Source organism: Salmo trutta, chromosome 13, assembly GCF_901001165.1.
Source record: "Salmo trutta chromosome 13, fSalTru1.1, whole genome shotgun sequence".
Taxonomy (NCBI): domain Eukaryota; kingdom Metazoa; phylum Chordata; class Actinopteri; order Salmoniformes; family Salmonidae; genus Salmo; species Salmo trutta.
The window spans coordinates 6,332,502-6,349,115 of record NC_042969.1 but is presented as its reverse complement, the minus strand read 5'-3'; the positions used below and the strand labels follow the sequence as shown (position 1 = coordinate 6,349,115).

General features: G+C 45.9%; 1 protein-coding gene across 8 annotated transcripts in view; it reads left to right on the top strand.

Moving 5' to 3' along the window:
- LOC115205111 (teneurin-3) overlaps positions 1-14,544 on the top strand; it is a 219,082-nt gene extending 204,538 nt beyond the window's left edge. For all 8 annotated transcript variants that reach the window (XM_029770775.1, XM_029770773.1, XM_029770774.1 and 5 more), the window contains one exon: positions 12,325-14,544. In XM_029770775.1, the coding sequence (XP_029626635.1) occupies positions 12,325-13,077 (753 nt within the window). In that variant the 3' untranslated portion in view covers positions 13,078-14,544. The remainder of the gene's footprint in view (positions 1-12,324) is intronic.
- Positions 14,545-16,614: the final 2,070 nt, after the last annotated feature.

Sequence of the window (16,614 nt, the reverse complement as noted above, 5' to 3'; positions counted from 1 at the left end):
TGACTTGCATAAAGCTGGAAAGGGTTACAAAAGTATCTCTAAAAGCATTGTTGTTCATCAGTCCACAGTAAGACAAATTCTCTATAAATGGAGAGAAGTTCAGCACTGTTGCTACTCTCCCTAGGAGTGGCCGTCCTGCAAAGATGACTGCAAGAGCACAGTGCAGAATGCTCAATGAGGTTAAGAAGAATCCTAGAGTGTCAGCTAAAGACTTGGTAACATGGTAACATCTCTGTTTACGAGTCTACGATACGTAAAACACTAAACAAGAATGGTGTTCATTGGAGGACACAACAGAAGAAGCCACTGCTGTCTAAAAAAAACATTGCTGCACGTCTGAAGTTTGCAAAAGTGCACCTGGATGTTCCCCAGCGCTACTGGCAAAATATTCTGCGGACAGATGAAACTACAGTTGAGTTGTTTGGAAGAAACACACATCACTATGTATGGAGAAAAAAAGGCACAGGACAACAACCCAAAACACAGAAGTAAATCAACAACAGAATGGCTTCAACAAAATAAAATAAATCTTCTGGAGTGGCCCAGTCAGAGTCCTGACCTCAACCCGATTGAGATGCTGTGGCATGACCTCAAGAGAGCAGTTCACACCAGCCATCCCAAGAATATTGCTGAACTGTAACAGTTTTGTAAAGAGGAATGGTCCAAAATTCTTCCTGCCCGTTGTGCAGGTCTGATCCGCAACTACAGAAACGTTTGGTTGAGATTATTGCTGCCAAAGGTGGGTGTAACGGATTGGCAGTCGTGGTGAAGGAATGAGGCACAGGAAGCAGCGAGCACAGGGTAGTGGCGTATTTAATGTAGACTCACTACTGAAACAAAATATTCCCAAACACAGGGGAGAAAGTACACACGGCGTAGAATAGCGCCGACACGAACATGAACCGTTAACATTGAAATAATCCCGCACAACACGGAAGCGGACCAGCTCACATAAATAGCCCCGCTAATTAACCACACTCAACACAGGTGCACAAAACCAAAAAAAGGGAAAACCAAAAAGGGGAATCAGTGGCAGCTAATAGGCCGGTGACGACGACCGCCGAGCGCCACCCGAGCAGGAGGGGGCGCCACCGTCGGTGGGAATCGTGACAGTACCCCCCCTCCTGATGCGCGGCTCCCGCAGCGCGCCGACACCGGCCTCGAGGACGACCCGGAGGGCGAGGCGCAGGGCGATCCGGACGGAGGCGATGGAAATCCTTCAACATGGATGGGTCCAAGACGTCCTCCGCCGGCACCCAGCACCTCTCCTCCGGGCCGTACCCCTCCCAGTCCACGAGGTACTGCAGGCCCGTCGCCCGGCGTCTCGAGTCCAGAATGGCCCGTACGCTGTATGCCGGGGACCCCCCGATGTCCAGAGGGGGTGGAGGGACCTCCAGCACCTCACCTTCCTGCAGGGGACCAGCTACCACCGGCCTGAGGAGAGACACATGAAACGAGGGGTTAATACGGTAATAGGAAGGGAGTTGTAACCGATAACACACCTCGTTTATCCTCCTCAGGACTTTAAATGGCCCCACACACTGCGGCCCCAGCTTCCGGCAGGGCACGCGGAGGGGCAGGTTCCGGGTCGAGAGCCAGACCCTGTCTCCCGGTACAAACACGGGTGCCTCACTGCGGTGGCGGTCAGCACTCCTCTTCTGCCGTCCACTGGCCTCCTTTAGGGAGTCCTGGACGGCTCTCCAGGTCTCCTTGGAGTGCTGTACCCAGTCCTCCACCGCAGGAGCCTCGGTCTGACTCCGGTGCCATGGTGCCAGGACCGGCTGGTAACCCAAAACACACTGAAAGGGTGACATGTTAGTAGAGGAGTGGCGAAGTGAGTTCTAGGCTAACTCCGCCCAGGGAATGTACCTCGCCCACTCCCCTGGCCGGTCCTGGCAATACGACCTCAGAAACCTGCCCACCTCCTGGTTCACCCTCTCCGCCTGCCCATTGCTCTCGGGGTGAAAACCGGAGGTCAAACTGACCGAGACCCCCAGCCGCTCCATAAACGCCCTCCAGACCCGGGATGTGAACTGGGAACCTCGATCAGAGACAATGTCCTCCGGCACCCCGTAGTGCCGGAAGACGTGGGTAAATAGGGCCTCCGCAGTCTGCAGGGCCGTAGGGAGACCGGGCAATGGGAGGAGACGGCAGGACTTAGAGAACCGATCCACAACCACCAGAATCGCAGTGTTCCCCTGAGAGGGGAGAAGATCTGTCAAGAAATCTATAGACAGGTGCGACCATGGCCGTTATGGAACGGGGAGGGGCTGTAACTTCCCTCTCGGTAGATGCCTAGGAGCCTTACTCTGAGCGCACACCGAACAGGAAGAGACATAGGACCTCACGTCCTTAGACAAGTTGGGCCACCAGTACTTCCCCCTGAGACTCCGCACTGTCCTCGCCACACCAGGATGACCCGCCGTAGGTAGCGTGTGCGCCCATCGAATCAAACGATCACGAACACCGAGCGGCACATACATGCGACCCACGGGAACCTGCGCAGGCGCAGGTTCCAACACTAATGCCCGCTCGATGTCCGCGTCCACCTCCCATACCACCGGTGCCACCAGCCTAGATGCTGGAATGATGGGAGTTGGATCGATGGACCGGTCCTCCGTGTCATAGAGACGGGACAGCGCGTCGGCTCTAGTGTTAAAGGAACCCGGTCTATAGGAGATAGTGAACCTAAACCGGGCGAAGAACATGGCCCACATTGCCTGACGCGGATTCAGTCTCCTCGCTGCCCGGATGTACTCCAGGTTTCGGTGGTCAGTCCAGATGAGAAAGGGGTGTTTAGCCCCCTCAAGCCAGTGCCGCCACACCCTCAAAGCTTTTACCACCGCTAGCAACTCCCTGTCCCCCACATCATAGTTACGCTCCGCCGAACTGAGCTTCCTTGAAAAGAAAGCGCAGGGGCGGAGTTTCGATGGCGTACCCGAGCGCTGTGATAGCACGGCACCCACCCCAGCCTCGGATGCGTCCACCTCCAGTATGAATGCTAGAGACGGGTCCGGGTGCGCCAACACGGGTGCGTCGGTGAACAGGGTCTTCAACTTCTTGAAGGCTCCCTCCGCCTCCGTCGACCATCGCAAACGCACCGGCCCCCCCTTCAGCAGTGAGGTAATGGGAGCCGCTACCTGGCCAAAACCCCGGATAAACCTCCGGTAGTAATTGGCAAAGCCTAAGAACCGCTGCACCTCCTTCACCGTGGTTGGAGTCGGCCAATTACGCACGGCCTTAACGCGGTCACACTCCATCACCACCCCCGTGGTGGAAATGCGATAACCCAGAAAGGAAACGGCTCGTTTGGAAAACACACACTTCTCAGCCTTAACGTATAGGTCATGCTCCAGCAGTCTACCAAGCACCTTGCGCACCAGGGACACATGCGCGGAGCGGGTGGCGGAATATATCAGAATGTCATCGATATAGACTATCACGCCCTGCCCGTGCAGGTCCCTGAGAATCTCGTCAACAAAGGATTGAAAGACGGCTGGAGCATTTTTCAACCCATACGGCATGACGAGGTACTCATAATGGCCCGATGTGGTACTAAAGGCGGTTTTCCACTCGTCTCCCTTCTTGATACGCACCAGGTTATACGTGCTCCTAAGATCCAGTTTTGTGAAGAACTTTGCTCCGTGAAATGATTCCACCGCCGTAGCGATGAGAGGTAGTGGGTAACTAAACCCCACCGTGATAGCGTTTAGACCTCTGTAATCAATGCACGGACGCAGACCTCCCTCCTTTTTCTTCACAAAAAAGAAACTCGAGGAGGCGGGTGAGATGGAGGGCCGAATGTACCCCTGTCCCAGGGATTCAGTGACATATGTCTCCATAGCCGCTGTCTCCTCCTGTGACAAGGGGTACACGTGACTCCTGGGAAGCGCAGCGTTAACCTGGAGGTCTATCGCACAATCCCCCTGTCGATGGGGTGGTAATTTAGTCGCCCTCTTTTTACAGAAGGCGATCGCCAAATCGGCGTACTCAGGGGGAATGCGCACGGGGGACACCTGGTCTGGACTCTCCACCGACGTGGCACCTATGGAAACTCCTAGACACCTCCCTGACCACTCCTCTGACCACCCCTGGAGAACCCCCTGTTTCCACGAAATATGGGGATTGTGACCAGCCAGCCAGGGGACCCCCAGCACCACCGGAAACGCAGGCGAATCAATAAGGAAAAAACTAATGCGTTCCTTATGATTCCCCTGCGTTACCATGTCCAGTGGCACCGTAGACTCCCTGACTAGCCCTGACCCTAATGGTCGGCTATCTAGGGAGTGCACGGGGAAGGGGGAATCTAACGGCACTGGTGCCGACTCACCTGGGGTGACCGAGAAGTGTTCTGCCTGCCTGCCCGAATCTGGTGCCGACTCACCTGGGGTGACCGAGAAGTGTTCTGCCTGCCCTCTCGACTCCCAGACTGGCTCCTCCAGCACCGGTCGGCCGTGTGTCCTCTCCGACCACAGCTGGGGCAGGAGGAGCCAGCTCCTCCGGTGTCCCTTGGCACGGCCCCCCCCACCTCCATAGGGGTAGGGGCGGGGGTGCACGAAGGTGGAACGGGCAGGACCCTCTTCGAACGCCCGCGGGCAGCCAGCAGATTGTCCAAACGAATGGACATGTCGATGAGCTCGTCCAGGGATAGAGCTGCATCTCGACAGGCCAGCTCCCTACGGACGTCCGCCCGGAGACTGCATCTATAGTGGTCTATGAGGGCCCTGTCGTTCAACCCCGCCCCAGCAGCCAAGGTCCTGAACTCCAATGCGAAGTCCTGAGCGCTCCTCGTCTCCTGCCTGAGGTGGAACAGCCGTTCACCCGCCGCTCTTCCCTCCGGAGGGTGGTCGAACACGGCCCGAAAGCGGCGGGTGAACTCTGGATAATGGTCCCTCGCCGAGTCTGGGCCATTCCAGACCGCATTAGCCCACTCCAGAGCTCGGCCCGTCAGGCAGGAAACGAGGGCACTCACGCTCTCCTCTCCCGAGGGAGCAGGTCTGACCGTGGCCAGGTACAGCTCGAGCTGGAGCAGAAATCCCTGGCACCCAGCCGCCGCCCCATCGTACTCCCTCGGGAGCGCCAGACGAAGCGCGCCTGAGCCAGACGTAGTGGGAGGAGGAGGTGGCTGCATCGGTGGAGCCGGAGGTGGAGAGAGGAGACCACTTCTCTCCCATCTGTCCATCCTCTCCATCATCTGGTCCATCGCGGATCCTATGCGGTGGAGGACCGTAGTGTGGTGGAGGACGCGTTCCTCCATCGAGGGGACAGGGGTGGCCGCTGCTCCTGCTGATTCCATGCCTTTTCACGGTGCGGGATTCTGTAACGGATTGGCAGTCGTGGTGAAGGAATGAGGCACAGGAAGCAGCGAGCACAGGGTAGTGGCGTATTTAATGTAGACTCACTACTGAAACAAAATATTCCCAAACACAGGGGAGAAAGTACACACGGCGTAGAATAGCGCCGACACGAACATGAACCGTTAACTTCTTGGGGCTATGTGGGACGTTAGCGTGCCACCCGTGGCGCACCCTATCAACAGCAGGTGCATTTCAAGAGCGGCAAATTTGAAACCAAATAAATGTCAAAATTCAAATTTCTCAAACATACAACTAACTTACAGCCTTTGAAAGATAAACATCTTCTTAATCTAACCACGTTGTCCGATTTCAAAAAGGTTTTACGGGGAAAGCATAAAGTTAGGTTGTTAGGAGAGTACATTGACAATAGCTGTGTGTAATGCATTGTCGATTCAAAGACAGGCGTCACCAAAACCATAAAATCAGCTAAAATTATGCACTAACCTTTTACAATCTCCATCAGATGACACTCCTAGGACATTATGTTAGACAATGCATGCATTTTTAGTTCTATCAAGTTCATATTTATATCTAAAAACATGGCGTTGATGTTCAGGAAATCGTTTCCCTCCAATACCGGCAGTCAAGTCATGACAACAAAATAATTAATTAATATTAGAAAACATTGGTAAAATATTATATTGTCATTCAAAGAATTATAGATTTACATCTCTTGAACGCAATGGACTTGCCAGATTTAAAATTAACCTTACTGGGAAATCACACTTTGCAATAATCTGAGCACTGCGCCAGAAAAATACGCATTGCGATACAGACTAACCACCATGTTGGAGAGATCTAAAATTGAAAATACTATGTAAATAATCCATTACCTTTGATTCTCTTCATCAGATGTCACTTCCAAAGAATCCCAGGTCCATAACGAATGTAGTTTTGTTCAAAAAAGCTCATCATTTATGTCCAAAAACCTCCGTGTTGTAGCACATGATCTAAGCCAGCCGGACTTCACTTCACTTCAAGAACGGAAAAAATATATTTAAGTTCGTTCAAACATGTCAAACGTTGTATCGCATAAATCATTAGGGCCTTTTTTAACCAGAACATGAATAAAATTCAAGGCGGACCATTGGGTTCTCTTTTAAAACGTTTCGGAATGAGAGTACCCACCATCAACTCGCACGCCAGGTGTCTAATGGGCCATCACGTTCCAAGGCTCTTCTTCAGTCAGATCTCACTGTAGAAGACTCAAAACACTTTGTAAAGGCTGGGGACATCTTGTGGAATCAATAGGAAGTGCCAAAACATTCCTCACCCCCTTTGTTTTTCAATGGTATAGGCTTAAAGTTAATTCAACACATCAGGTATCCACTTCCTGTCAGAATCTGTCTCAGGGTTTTGCCTGCCAAATGAGTTCTGTTATACTCACAGACACCATTCAAACAGTTTTAGAAACTTTAGGGTGTTTTCTATTCATATATAATAAGTATATGCATATTGTAGTTACTGGGTAGGATTAGTAACCAGATTAAATCGGGTACATTTTTTTATCCAGCCGTGAAAATACTGCCCCCTATACCCTAACAGGTTAACATTGAAATAATCCCGCACAACACGGAAGCGGACCAGCTCACATAAATAGCCCCGCTAATTAACCACACTCAACACAGGTGCACAAAACCAAAAAAAGGGAAAACCAAAAAGGGGAATCAGTGGCAGCTAATAGGCCGGTGACGACGACCGCCGAGCGCCACCCGAGCAGGAGGGGGCGCCACCGTCGGTGGGAATCGTGACAGTGGGTTATTAAATCCAAGAGTTCACATACTTTTTCCACCCTGCACTGTGGATGTTTACACAGTGTGTTCAATAAAGACATGAACATTAATAATTGTTTGAGTGTTATTAGTTTAAGCAGACTGTGATTGTCTATTGTTGTGACCTAGATGAAGATCAGATCAAATTTTATGACCAATTTATGCAGAAATCCAGGTATTTCCAAGGGGTTCACATACTTTTTCTTGCCACTGTAGATCAGTTACCTTTGCCTTCTTGGGTACAGGAACAATGGTGGTCATCTTGAAGCAAGTGGGGACAGCAGACTGGGATAGGGAGAGATTGAATATGTCAGTAATCACTTTAGCCAGCTGGTCTGCGCATGCTCTGAGGACGCGGCTAGGGATGCCGTCTGGGCCGGCAGCCTTGCGAGGGTTAACACTTAAATGTCTTACTCACATTGGCCACAGAGAATGAGAGCCCACAGTCCTTGGGAGCTTGCCGCTTGGTGGCCCTGTGTTATCCTCAGTGCCGATTTTAGCATGTAAAAAAGTGGGATGCATGCCAGCAAAGCCACTACACAACACAACACTAAACAATACATTAGTTGCACTATAACGGTGACAAACGGTGCCCACAAACTGTTAGGCCTACATAAAGCTGTCCCAACATCAGTCCCAACACTTTACCACTGCTAAACCTGGCTATCAGCGGAGCCTTGTCTGGCAGCGAAACAGTTCATTCAGCCTCATTTACTGCCTTTAAAAAAAACATAGCGGATATGGCTGACTTGCTTAAACAAATGGGGTTTCTAATGACAATTGAGATGTACAAACTATGGCATAAGGGGACGACAAGTGGATAAGAGGCAATCCGTAATTTCGATTAAGACATTGAGCGAGCAAGAACGGACGTAAAGTTAGTCAATGTAACTATTTGTTTTGCACTTTTGAGAATTCAGAACAAGGGTTGTTCTTACAATGTTCTCCCTGTTCACCAAGTCAGAACCGTAGGATAAATGAAGGGGGCATATAAGCAGACAATGAAAGCTCTTACAATATTCGATGATTACATTTCTCTAAAACAGGTTATAGGCTGCATGTGCACCACCAAGTCAGAACAGTAGGCACAATTAAGAGGAGTAAATAGACCAAATTATTAGGGTGAGGCACATGGACTACTAATAGCTTACTACACAACATACACCTAGTATTACTTTCTTAGCTACAGTATACATAACTCCCTGGCATATGGACTCACATTGTTGTGCTGTGCTCACTTGAACAGGAAGGTGGCACGACGGTCCTTCATGAGCAAATTTTGTCATCAAATTCTGGCATTCTCTGGATTTATGGTGCTTTCAAAGCAACTGGAGGCCGGATTTACAATTCCGAGTTGGATGACCGTTGAAACATATTTTACCAGTCGGACCTCGTTTATTCCTGACATCCCAATTGTCTTGAACTCACTGAAGTCAAGTTTTCGCAGTTCCGAGTTAACAGTTGTTTTGGGTGCGGCACAAATAATGCTTCGTTGACAGCATGGCCAATGTTGAATGTTTATCATTTTAAACTTGGAAAAGAGCCCTTAATCCCAGATTTGAGACCACAGTGTCACTGATTCCTTCCAAACCACTCGTTGAATTTGAGATTTCTAACTTGTTGTGTAATATTTATGGCCGAAGTGCACCGATACGTTTTATCTTCATTTCTCTTCATATGACAAGGATTAAAAAGGATTTGCCAGTAGATTGTCGATTTGATTCATGATGACTGCTTGCTAAGATTTTGAAAGTATGATGTTGACATGATCAGTCCAATCAAAGCTACTGTACATATATCATGATTTGACGTCATTTTATCTGTGGCCAATGACCTTGAGCCTTCTTGGATGGGCACTTCTAATGTAACACTATGGCAGCACCCAAAGGGCTAGAATTTTCAAGGTTCCCTCTTAGACTTTGCGGTGACGTAGTGTCCCCATGAGTGACATAATACAGAGCCAATCACGGCCCAACGCTCCGTATTTTCTGCTGGCTGCCCCACCACCACAGAAAGCACTGAGCTAGGCTGAAACACCTGCATTTTGGACCTGCCTTACTCAAGAAAACAAAAAAGAGACCATGTTTGTATGTGGCTTTATTAACTCAATGATATATATTATTTGTACATTGTTTGCCATCTGATATGTGATACGTATTAATGCCAGAATAACATGCAGAACAGGAAAGCCCCAAGGATGGGGGCTATGATGAGCTCACTCTTGTTTTCAATAATTTGTTGTTGGATTTACCACAGTCTTATGGCATTATTTACAACTTCCATTTGCACAATGGCAGGCTCCTGTTCGTCTGTAAATAGACGCGTTCTACCACCACGTGGTGGTCGTCTTTCAGTTCTACAAAAACAAAATAGCATATAGTACAGTAAACACTACAGTAATACAGTATACAAGATAAACATGTTACAAAGTAGTATAGCACCATTTTTCATACATGCAGTGCATTGGGAAAGTATTCAGAACTCTTCACTTCTTCCACATTCTGTTATGTTACAGCCTTATGCTGAAATTGATTAAATAAAAACAAATCTCATCAGTCTACACAAAATACCTCATAAGGACAAAGCGAAAACAGTGTTGTTGTTTTTTTTGCAAATGTATGTATGTATGACTGAATGTATAAAAGAAACAGATACCTTATTTACATATGTATTCAGGCCCTTTGCGCTGAGACTCAAAATTGAGCTCAGGTATCCTGTTTCAATCCTTGAGATGTTTCTACGACTTGATTGGAGTCCACCTGTGGTAAATTCAATTGATTGCTCATGATTTGGAAAGGCACACACCTGACATTATAAGGTCCCACAGTTGACGGTGCATGTCAGAGCAAAAACCAAGCCACAGTGGAAGGAATTGTCCGTAGAGCTATGAGACAGGATTGTGATCTGGGGAAGGGTACCAAGACATTTCTGCAGCATTGAAGGTCCGCAAGAACACAGTGGCCTCTGTCATTCTTAAATGGAAGAAGTTTGGAACCACCAAGACTCTTCCTAGAGCTGGCCGCATGGCCAAACTGAGCAATCGGGGGAGAAGGGCCTTTGTCAGGAAGGTGACCAAGACCAATGGCCAGTTTGACAGAGCTCCAGAGTTCCTCTGTGGAGATGGGAGAACCTTCCAGAAGTACAACCATCTCTGCAGCACTCCACCATTCAGGCCTTTACGGTAGAGTGGCCAGACGGAAGCCACTCTTCAGTGAAAGGCACAAGACAGCCCACTTGGATTTTGCCAAAAGGGACCTAAAGGACACTGACCATGAGAATCAAGATTCTCTGATCTGATGAAACCAATATTGAACTCTTTGGCCTGAATGCCAAGTGTCACATCTGGAGGAAACCTGGTGGTGGTGGCAGCATCATGCTGTAGGGATGTTTTTCAGCAGCAGGGACTAGGAGACTAGTCACAATTGAGGGAAAGATGAACGGAGCAAAGTACAGAGAGATCCTTGATGAAAACCTGCTCCAGAGGTCTCAGGACCACAGACTGGGGCGAAGGTTCACCTTCCAACAGTACAACGACCCTAAGCACACAGCCAAGACAACGCAGGAGTGGCTTCGAGACAAGTCTCTGAATGTTCCTGAGTGGCCCAGCCAGAGCCCGGACTTGAACCCAATCAAACATCTCTGGAGAGCCTGGAAATAGCTATGCAGCAATGCTCCCCATCCAACCAGCTTTAGAGGATCTGCAGAGAAGAATGGGTGAAACTTCCAAAATACAGGTGTGCCAAGCTTGTAGCGTCATACCCAAGAAGACTCGAGGCTGTAATGGCTGCCAAAGGTGTATCAACAGAGTACTGAGGAAAGGGTCTGAATACTTATGTAAATGTCATATTTCAGCTTTTTTATTTTAATACATTTGCAAACATTTCTAAAACCATTTTTTGCTTTGTCATTATGGGATATTGTGTGTAGATTGATGAGGGGTAAAAATGATTTAATACATTTTAGAATAAGGCTGTAACGTAACAAAATGTGGAAAAAGTCAAGGGGTCTGAATCCTTTCCGAATGCACTGTACAGTAATACTTGAAACGTTTACTTGGTTTCCCCTTACGGTATGTATTGGAATCTACAATCTTTACTGTGCTTTATGTTGTACTACAGTAGTAAAAGTAGTACATATTTAGTAGTAGATATTTCCAGTGTCTGCAGTACGTATCTACAGTATTCTCATTTTGGAACGTCTGAATGATAGATGCTACTGTGAAGCGACTCAGATTGGGCTGCACTCTCTGCCCAGCCTCTTTCCAGGTCAAAGCATGGTTGACCACATGGTCCACCACAGTCGCCCAAATTTAATCAGAGGGTAACTCTCCTTGTTCTTGGTCTTCCTCCACCTTCACCTCTACCTCCACTTATACCTCTACCTCCACCTCTACCTCTCTCTGCCAAGTTTGCTTCCATTGTTCTCCAAACCCAGGAGTACTCACATGTAGCCTTTTTATCCATACCAAAGGTCTGACTGCAAAGGGAACATTTACGCAAATAGTGTTTGCACATGTGAAAGTGATTTATTGGTAATTGAGCTTAGCTTGTTGAACAGTGTTGCTTTTAATTTGCTCACAATAGGATTTAGTTGTGAAGGTTGTGCTAAGGTAGAGAATTGTGTGTTATGTTTTCACAAAAGTTTGGTATGTAATTGCAATCTGAGTATATTGCAAAGCATGTGCCAGTAGTATTGCAGATTTGTTGCATGGTTCTTCTAAATTAGTTACAGGTTTGGGTCACTGTGCCTCATGGGCCAGTGTGTAAACATTTGGGAAAAGTAGCAAATAACATATCTTGAAATTTGTATTTGTTGTATCCAATTAATAACTATTCTGCTATCCAAGCTAGTGTGATAGTTGTCCTTGCATTACACATTCGTAAAATACAAATTTAAAAGCAATGCACACAGACATTTAAAAGCACTACATATGTGACATTTCCACTTGTCATTATTAACACAATAATTATGAATGTTTATTCAATGCTTACTACACTGTCATGAATTGCAAGGTGATCTTGATATAAAAAAAATCTCCACTGGCATTTTACCTTGTTTTAGCTTTATCCCACTGCCTGGTAATACAATTATCTTGCAGGCACATGTAAACTCTTTGAAGCCTGTTTCTGCTCCTGAATGGACTGCAGTGTGAAGTTCTGCTCAGATGTTAACGTTTCACTGCACTCTCTTTACAGTCCATCTCTGGTGTCCAGCAGGAAGTTACCAGACAAGCGCATGCCCTCCTGTCATTTGAGCGGCTGCCGGAGGTCCATGCGGGCCGAGGCCGTCGAGGTGAGAGGCCCTGGTTCTGGTTTTCAGCCGCCCAGTCCCTTATCGGGAGGGCTGTCATGTTCGCCATCTACAAGGGCACTGCCCACACTCACACGCTCAATGTGGCCAACGAGGACTGCATCAAGGTGGCCGCAGTCCTCAACAATGCCTTCTACCTGGAAAACCTGCACTTCACCGTGGAAGGCCGTGACACTCACTACTTCGTCAAGCCTGGCGTGCCCGACGGTGATCTGGCTGCGCTGCGCCTCACCAGCGGCCATAAGACCCTGGAGAATGGCGTCAACGTCAGCGTGTCCCAGTCCACCACGGTCATGGACAGCCGGACGCGTCGCTTCGCAGACGTGGAGTTGGGTCGTGGGCCACTAGCGCTGCACGTGCGCTATGGCACCACGGTGGATGAGGAAAAGGCCCGCGTGCTTGAGTTGGCCCGCCAGAGGGCGTTAGTGAGTGCGTGGGCCAACGAACAGCAGAGGGTGAGCGACGGCGAGGAGGGCGTCCGCCCATGGACAGAGGGAGAGAAGAGGCAGCTTCTGAGCAGCGGGAAAGTGCAGGGGTACGACGGGTACTACGTACTTTCCATCGAGCTATACCCAGAGTTAGCGGACAGTGCTAAAAACATTCAGTTCCTACGGCAAAGTGAAATAGGGAAAAGGTAACAGACTGTTGTGCACTCGCTGCCAAAAATACTTTGAAAGGCCTGCTTCAATAGAGGAGTGGTGATGGTAGGAACGAAAGCAACAATAGTGGCATGGCCAAAGAGTACTATGGCTATGTCCGAGTAAGTGTGTGTTTTTGTAAATCATATGGGATCGAAGCAATGCTGTGCAATGCTGTTTAACAGGGGATTACTACAGAGTAAATGTATAACTACACCAAGCCTTAATATGGGCAGTGACAAAATGTACCTCTGTAGCACAATCTGATTGGACTATGAGCTCTCAACCAGGAGCCAGGAAAAATAGAGGTATTTTGGGCAAAAGTTAAATATTATTATTATTAATTTTTTTTTACAAAATGTTGTCTGCTTAAAATTAAAATAATGTATTTAAAGGTGAAATTAAATGTTTACATACAGTGCACATATCTGGAAATGAGATTAGATTTTTTACTCTTAATTAGGCAATGTCCATTACTAGATGTTTGCCTTAAAGTAACTGTCCAGTACAAATCTCACTTTTAAAATGCATACCCAAATAATGTTGTTGACTCGTCCTATATTAATATTTGTGGCCAAAGCATACATTAGGGAAAAACACTTAAAAACCCTACCTCAAACTCAAACAGACCGTTTACAAACTGCTTACTATTTCCTCATAGAGTATGGTGTCAGCGGTCTAGAGGAGGATGAGCTGGCCAATCAGTGGTCTACTCGCATGAATGTTTTTAATGACTTGTATATGCCTACACCATTTTGTTGCGGTATGCCCACACCATTCCAACACAGAAAAGCTGCTTTTTAACATATTGTAAATAATTATAGGTCAAATTTCATAGAAATCTAGATAAAAAATAAATACAAATTATTCAAGCTTTATTTAACTAGGCAAGTCAGTTAAGAACAAATTCTTATTTGTAAACAATGGACAGTTACTTTAAATCAATGACCTTTCATTTTGCGGTTCCTCTCACTCATGACCATCACACCTACAGTACATGCCGGAATTGAGAAGCACTGCTTTAGATAAACTCATGCCCATTCCCCTTTGGTTTACTTTTTTTTAAAAGACATCGTAACAACTTACATGTTTTAATACACTAAATATTTGTTTCGCGAATCAGACTTTGTCTTGGTTTTGGGATCAGGGAAAAGGTATGAAGTAAGTATAAGACTGGAAAGCCTGAATCAGATACGAGTCTCGTCTGAGCACAGTAACACCATGTTTAGTAAATTCTGCAAGAATTGTATTGTTTTGTTTCCAGTAGCTAGGTTTCCATCCAATTGGCAACAGATTTTCATGCGAATATTCTAAAATCTGCATAAAGAAAATGTGCATTTTCTCACCAGTGGTGTTTTTCCACCAAGATGACTTGTTGAGGATAAAAATCAGTGCGCGATGACGTAGTGCACATAATGTACTTTTTCGCTTAAGTTTTCATGTACCAAATAAAAATCTGATGTTCAATGTGTTTCCATCGCATTTTGTCATAAACTGTTGCGTTAAATAGCAAATGACCCTACTCTGGTCTTGGCAAGTGCACTATAGCCAACAGCTCGCAGATACAGTGTGTGTAGGCCATGTAGGTAGGTTAGTCTACATGATGAGATTATTATGGGTAAGAGCAAGAATATCTTTATTTGTCAAATGGCAGTCAAGCATCGATCATCATGTCACCAGAATAAGACTCTCGACATCTATTGGAAAGGAGCGTCAAGCTCATAACTTGCACTTTCAGGACCCCTTGAAGTTCATCATAACTTGTTTCATCTGTAGCCTAATAAACTGCATGGTTTCCCAAGTCGTAGTGGAAAGACCACACCATTTCATTGCTTGACTCCAAGTTTACTTCATTGTGATGGTTTTTATATCAATATTTGTGCATAAAGGCGTTTCCACTGCCATTTCTCACATAATGAATTTTAACGACAAAAAAAGATCCCACCATGTCGACCAACAATTATCTCTCGGGATTTATAAAATTGTACCGAAACTTCATGTTTCCATCACAGCTGTCGTGATAATTTTTTATACAGTATGACTTTACTTGCATAAAAACTGTGGATGGAAACGTTGTTTATGGACCTCTTCAGGATCAGTCCCCCCCTGCGGGATGGTTGAGCTAACGTAGGCTAATGTGATTAGCATGAGGTTGTAAGCAGCAAGAACATTTCCAAGGACATAGACATATCTGATATGGGCAGAACGCTTAAATTCTTGTTAATCTAACTGCTCTGTCCAATTTACAGTAGCTATTACAGTGAAATAATACCATGCTATTGTTTGAGGAGAGTGCACAGTTATGAAATTGAAAATGTATTAATAAACCAATTAGGTACATTTGGGCAGTCTTGATACAACATTTTGAACAGAAATGCAATGGTTCATTGATTGTCTAAAACTTTGCACATAGACTGCTTCCATCTAGTGGCCAAAATCTAAATAGTGCCTAGATTCCTTGGTCATATATTGGGCTTTCTCTTGCATTTCAAAGATGACAACTTTTCTTTTTTTAAACGCATGTTTTTTTCTTCGTATTATCTTTTAGCAGATCTAATGTATTATATTCTCCTATATTAATTTCACATTTCCACAAACGTCAAAGTGTTTCCTTTCAAATGGTATCAAGAATATGCATATCCTTGCTTCAGGTCCTGAGCTACAGGCAGATAGATTTTGGTATGTCATTTTAAGCGAATATTTTTTTAAAAAGGGTCAGAAATTCTTAGAAATTGATTAACTGGCCATTTGAATGTTACTCTCATAACGAGTAATTTATGTTGTTTATACATTGCAAATAAAATGTAAAGCATGATGTTACAAAGGAAAGGTTGATATTGCATTATAAAAACTGCAAGATTTTGTAGAATAAAGGTATAAAATATCCTGTCAAGAAACAGTATTTTTTTTGTTGTTAAAACTGAATATGTTTAAAGATGGTTAGCGTATCACTATATAAATGTTATCTCCTCTAACTCTAATGTTGATCACGCATAATGCCACGTGACTTAGCCTCTGTCCAATAAATATTTAATGAAACCAAAAAAATAATAATAAATGCATCATATCACCTAAACAAGTTTGTCCAATTATAGAACCGATACGTGTTCTTAGCAGCTATTATCATAACGTGTGTTGTATACTTAACATCATGAATTAAAACATTTTTGTTAATTTTTTCAAGTCAGCCATTTTAATTTGTTTTTAAAATCTTTTGCCTTTTTCTTAAAAATACCTGGTAAATCCTTGGAAGGTGGTTGGGTAAAGCAAGAGAATATCAAACGTTCTTTACTAAATGTGTTTAGAAAGCGTTCAACAAGACCTTAATTTCACGAATGTTGCCCTAAAATGATTATGAAGACCTCATTCCATCTGGGGAGCCAAGACGGCCAAATACTGCTCCTCGCTGAAGTCTGCTGTTTGTAACATGTTTTTCTTGAATTGTGACTGAACCAAGTGTAACACCAGGATTTTAGACAGATACCCCAAACACTGATGGCTTTATCAACTTCATAATCCTAGGGTTTTGGGGTTAAG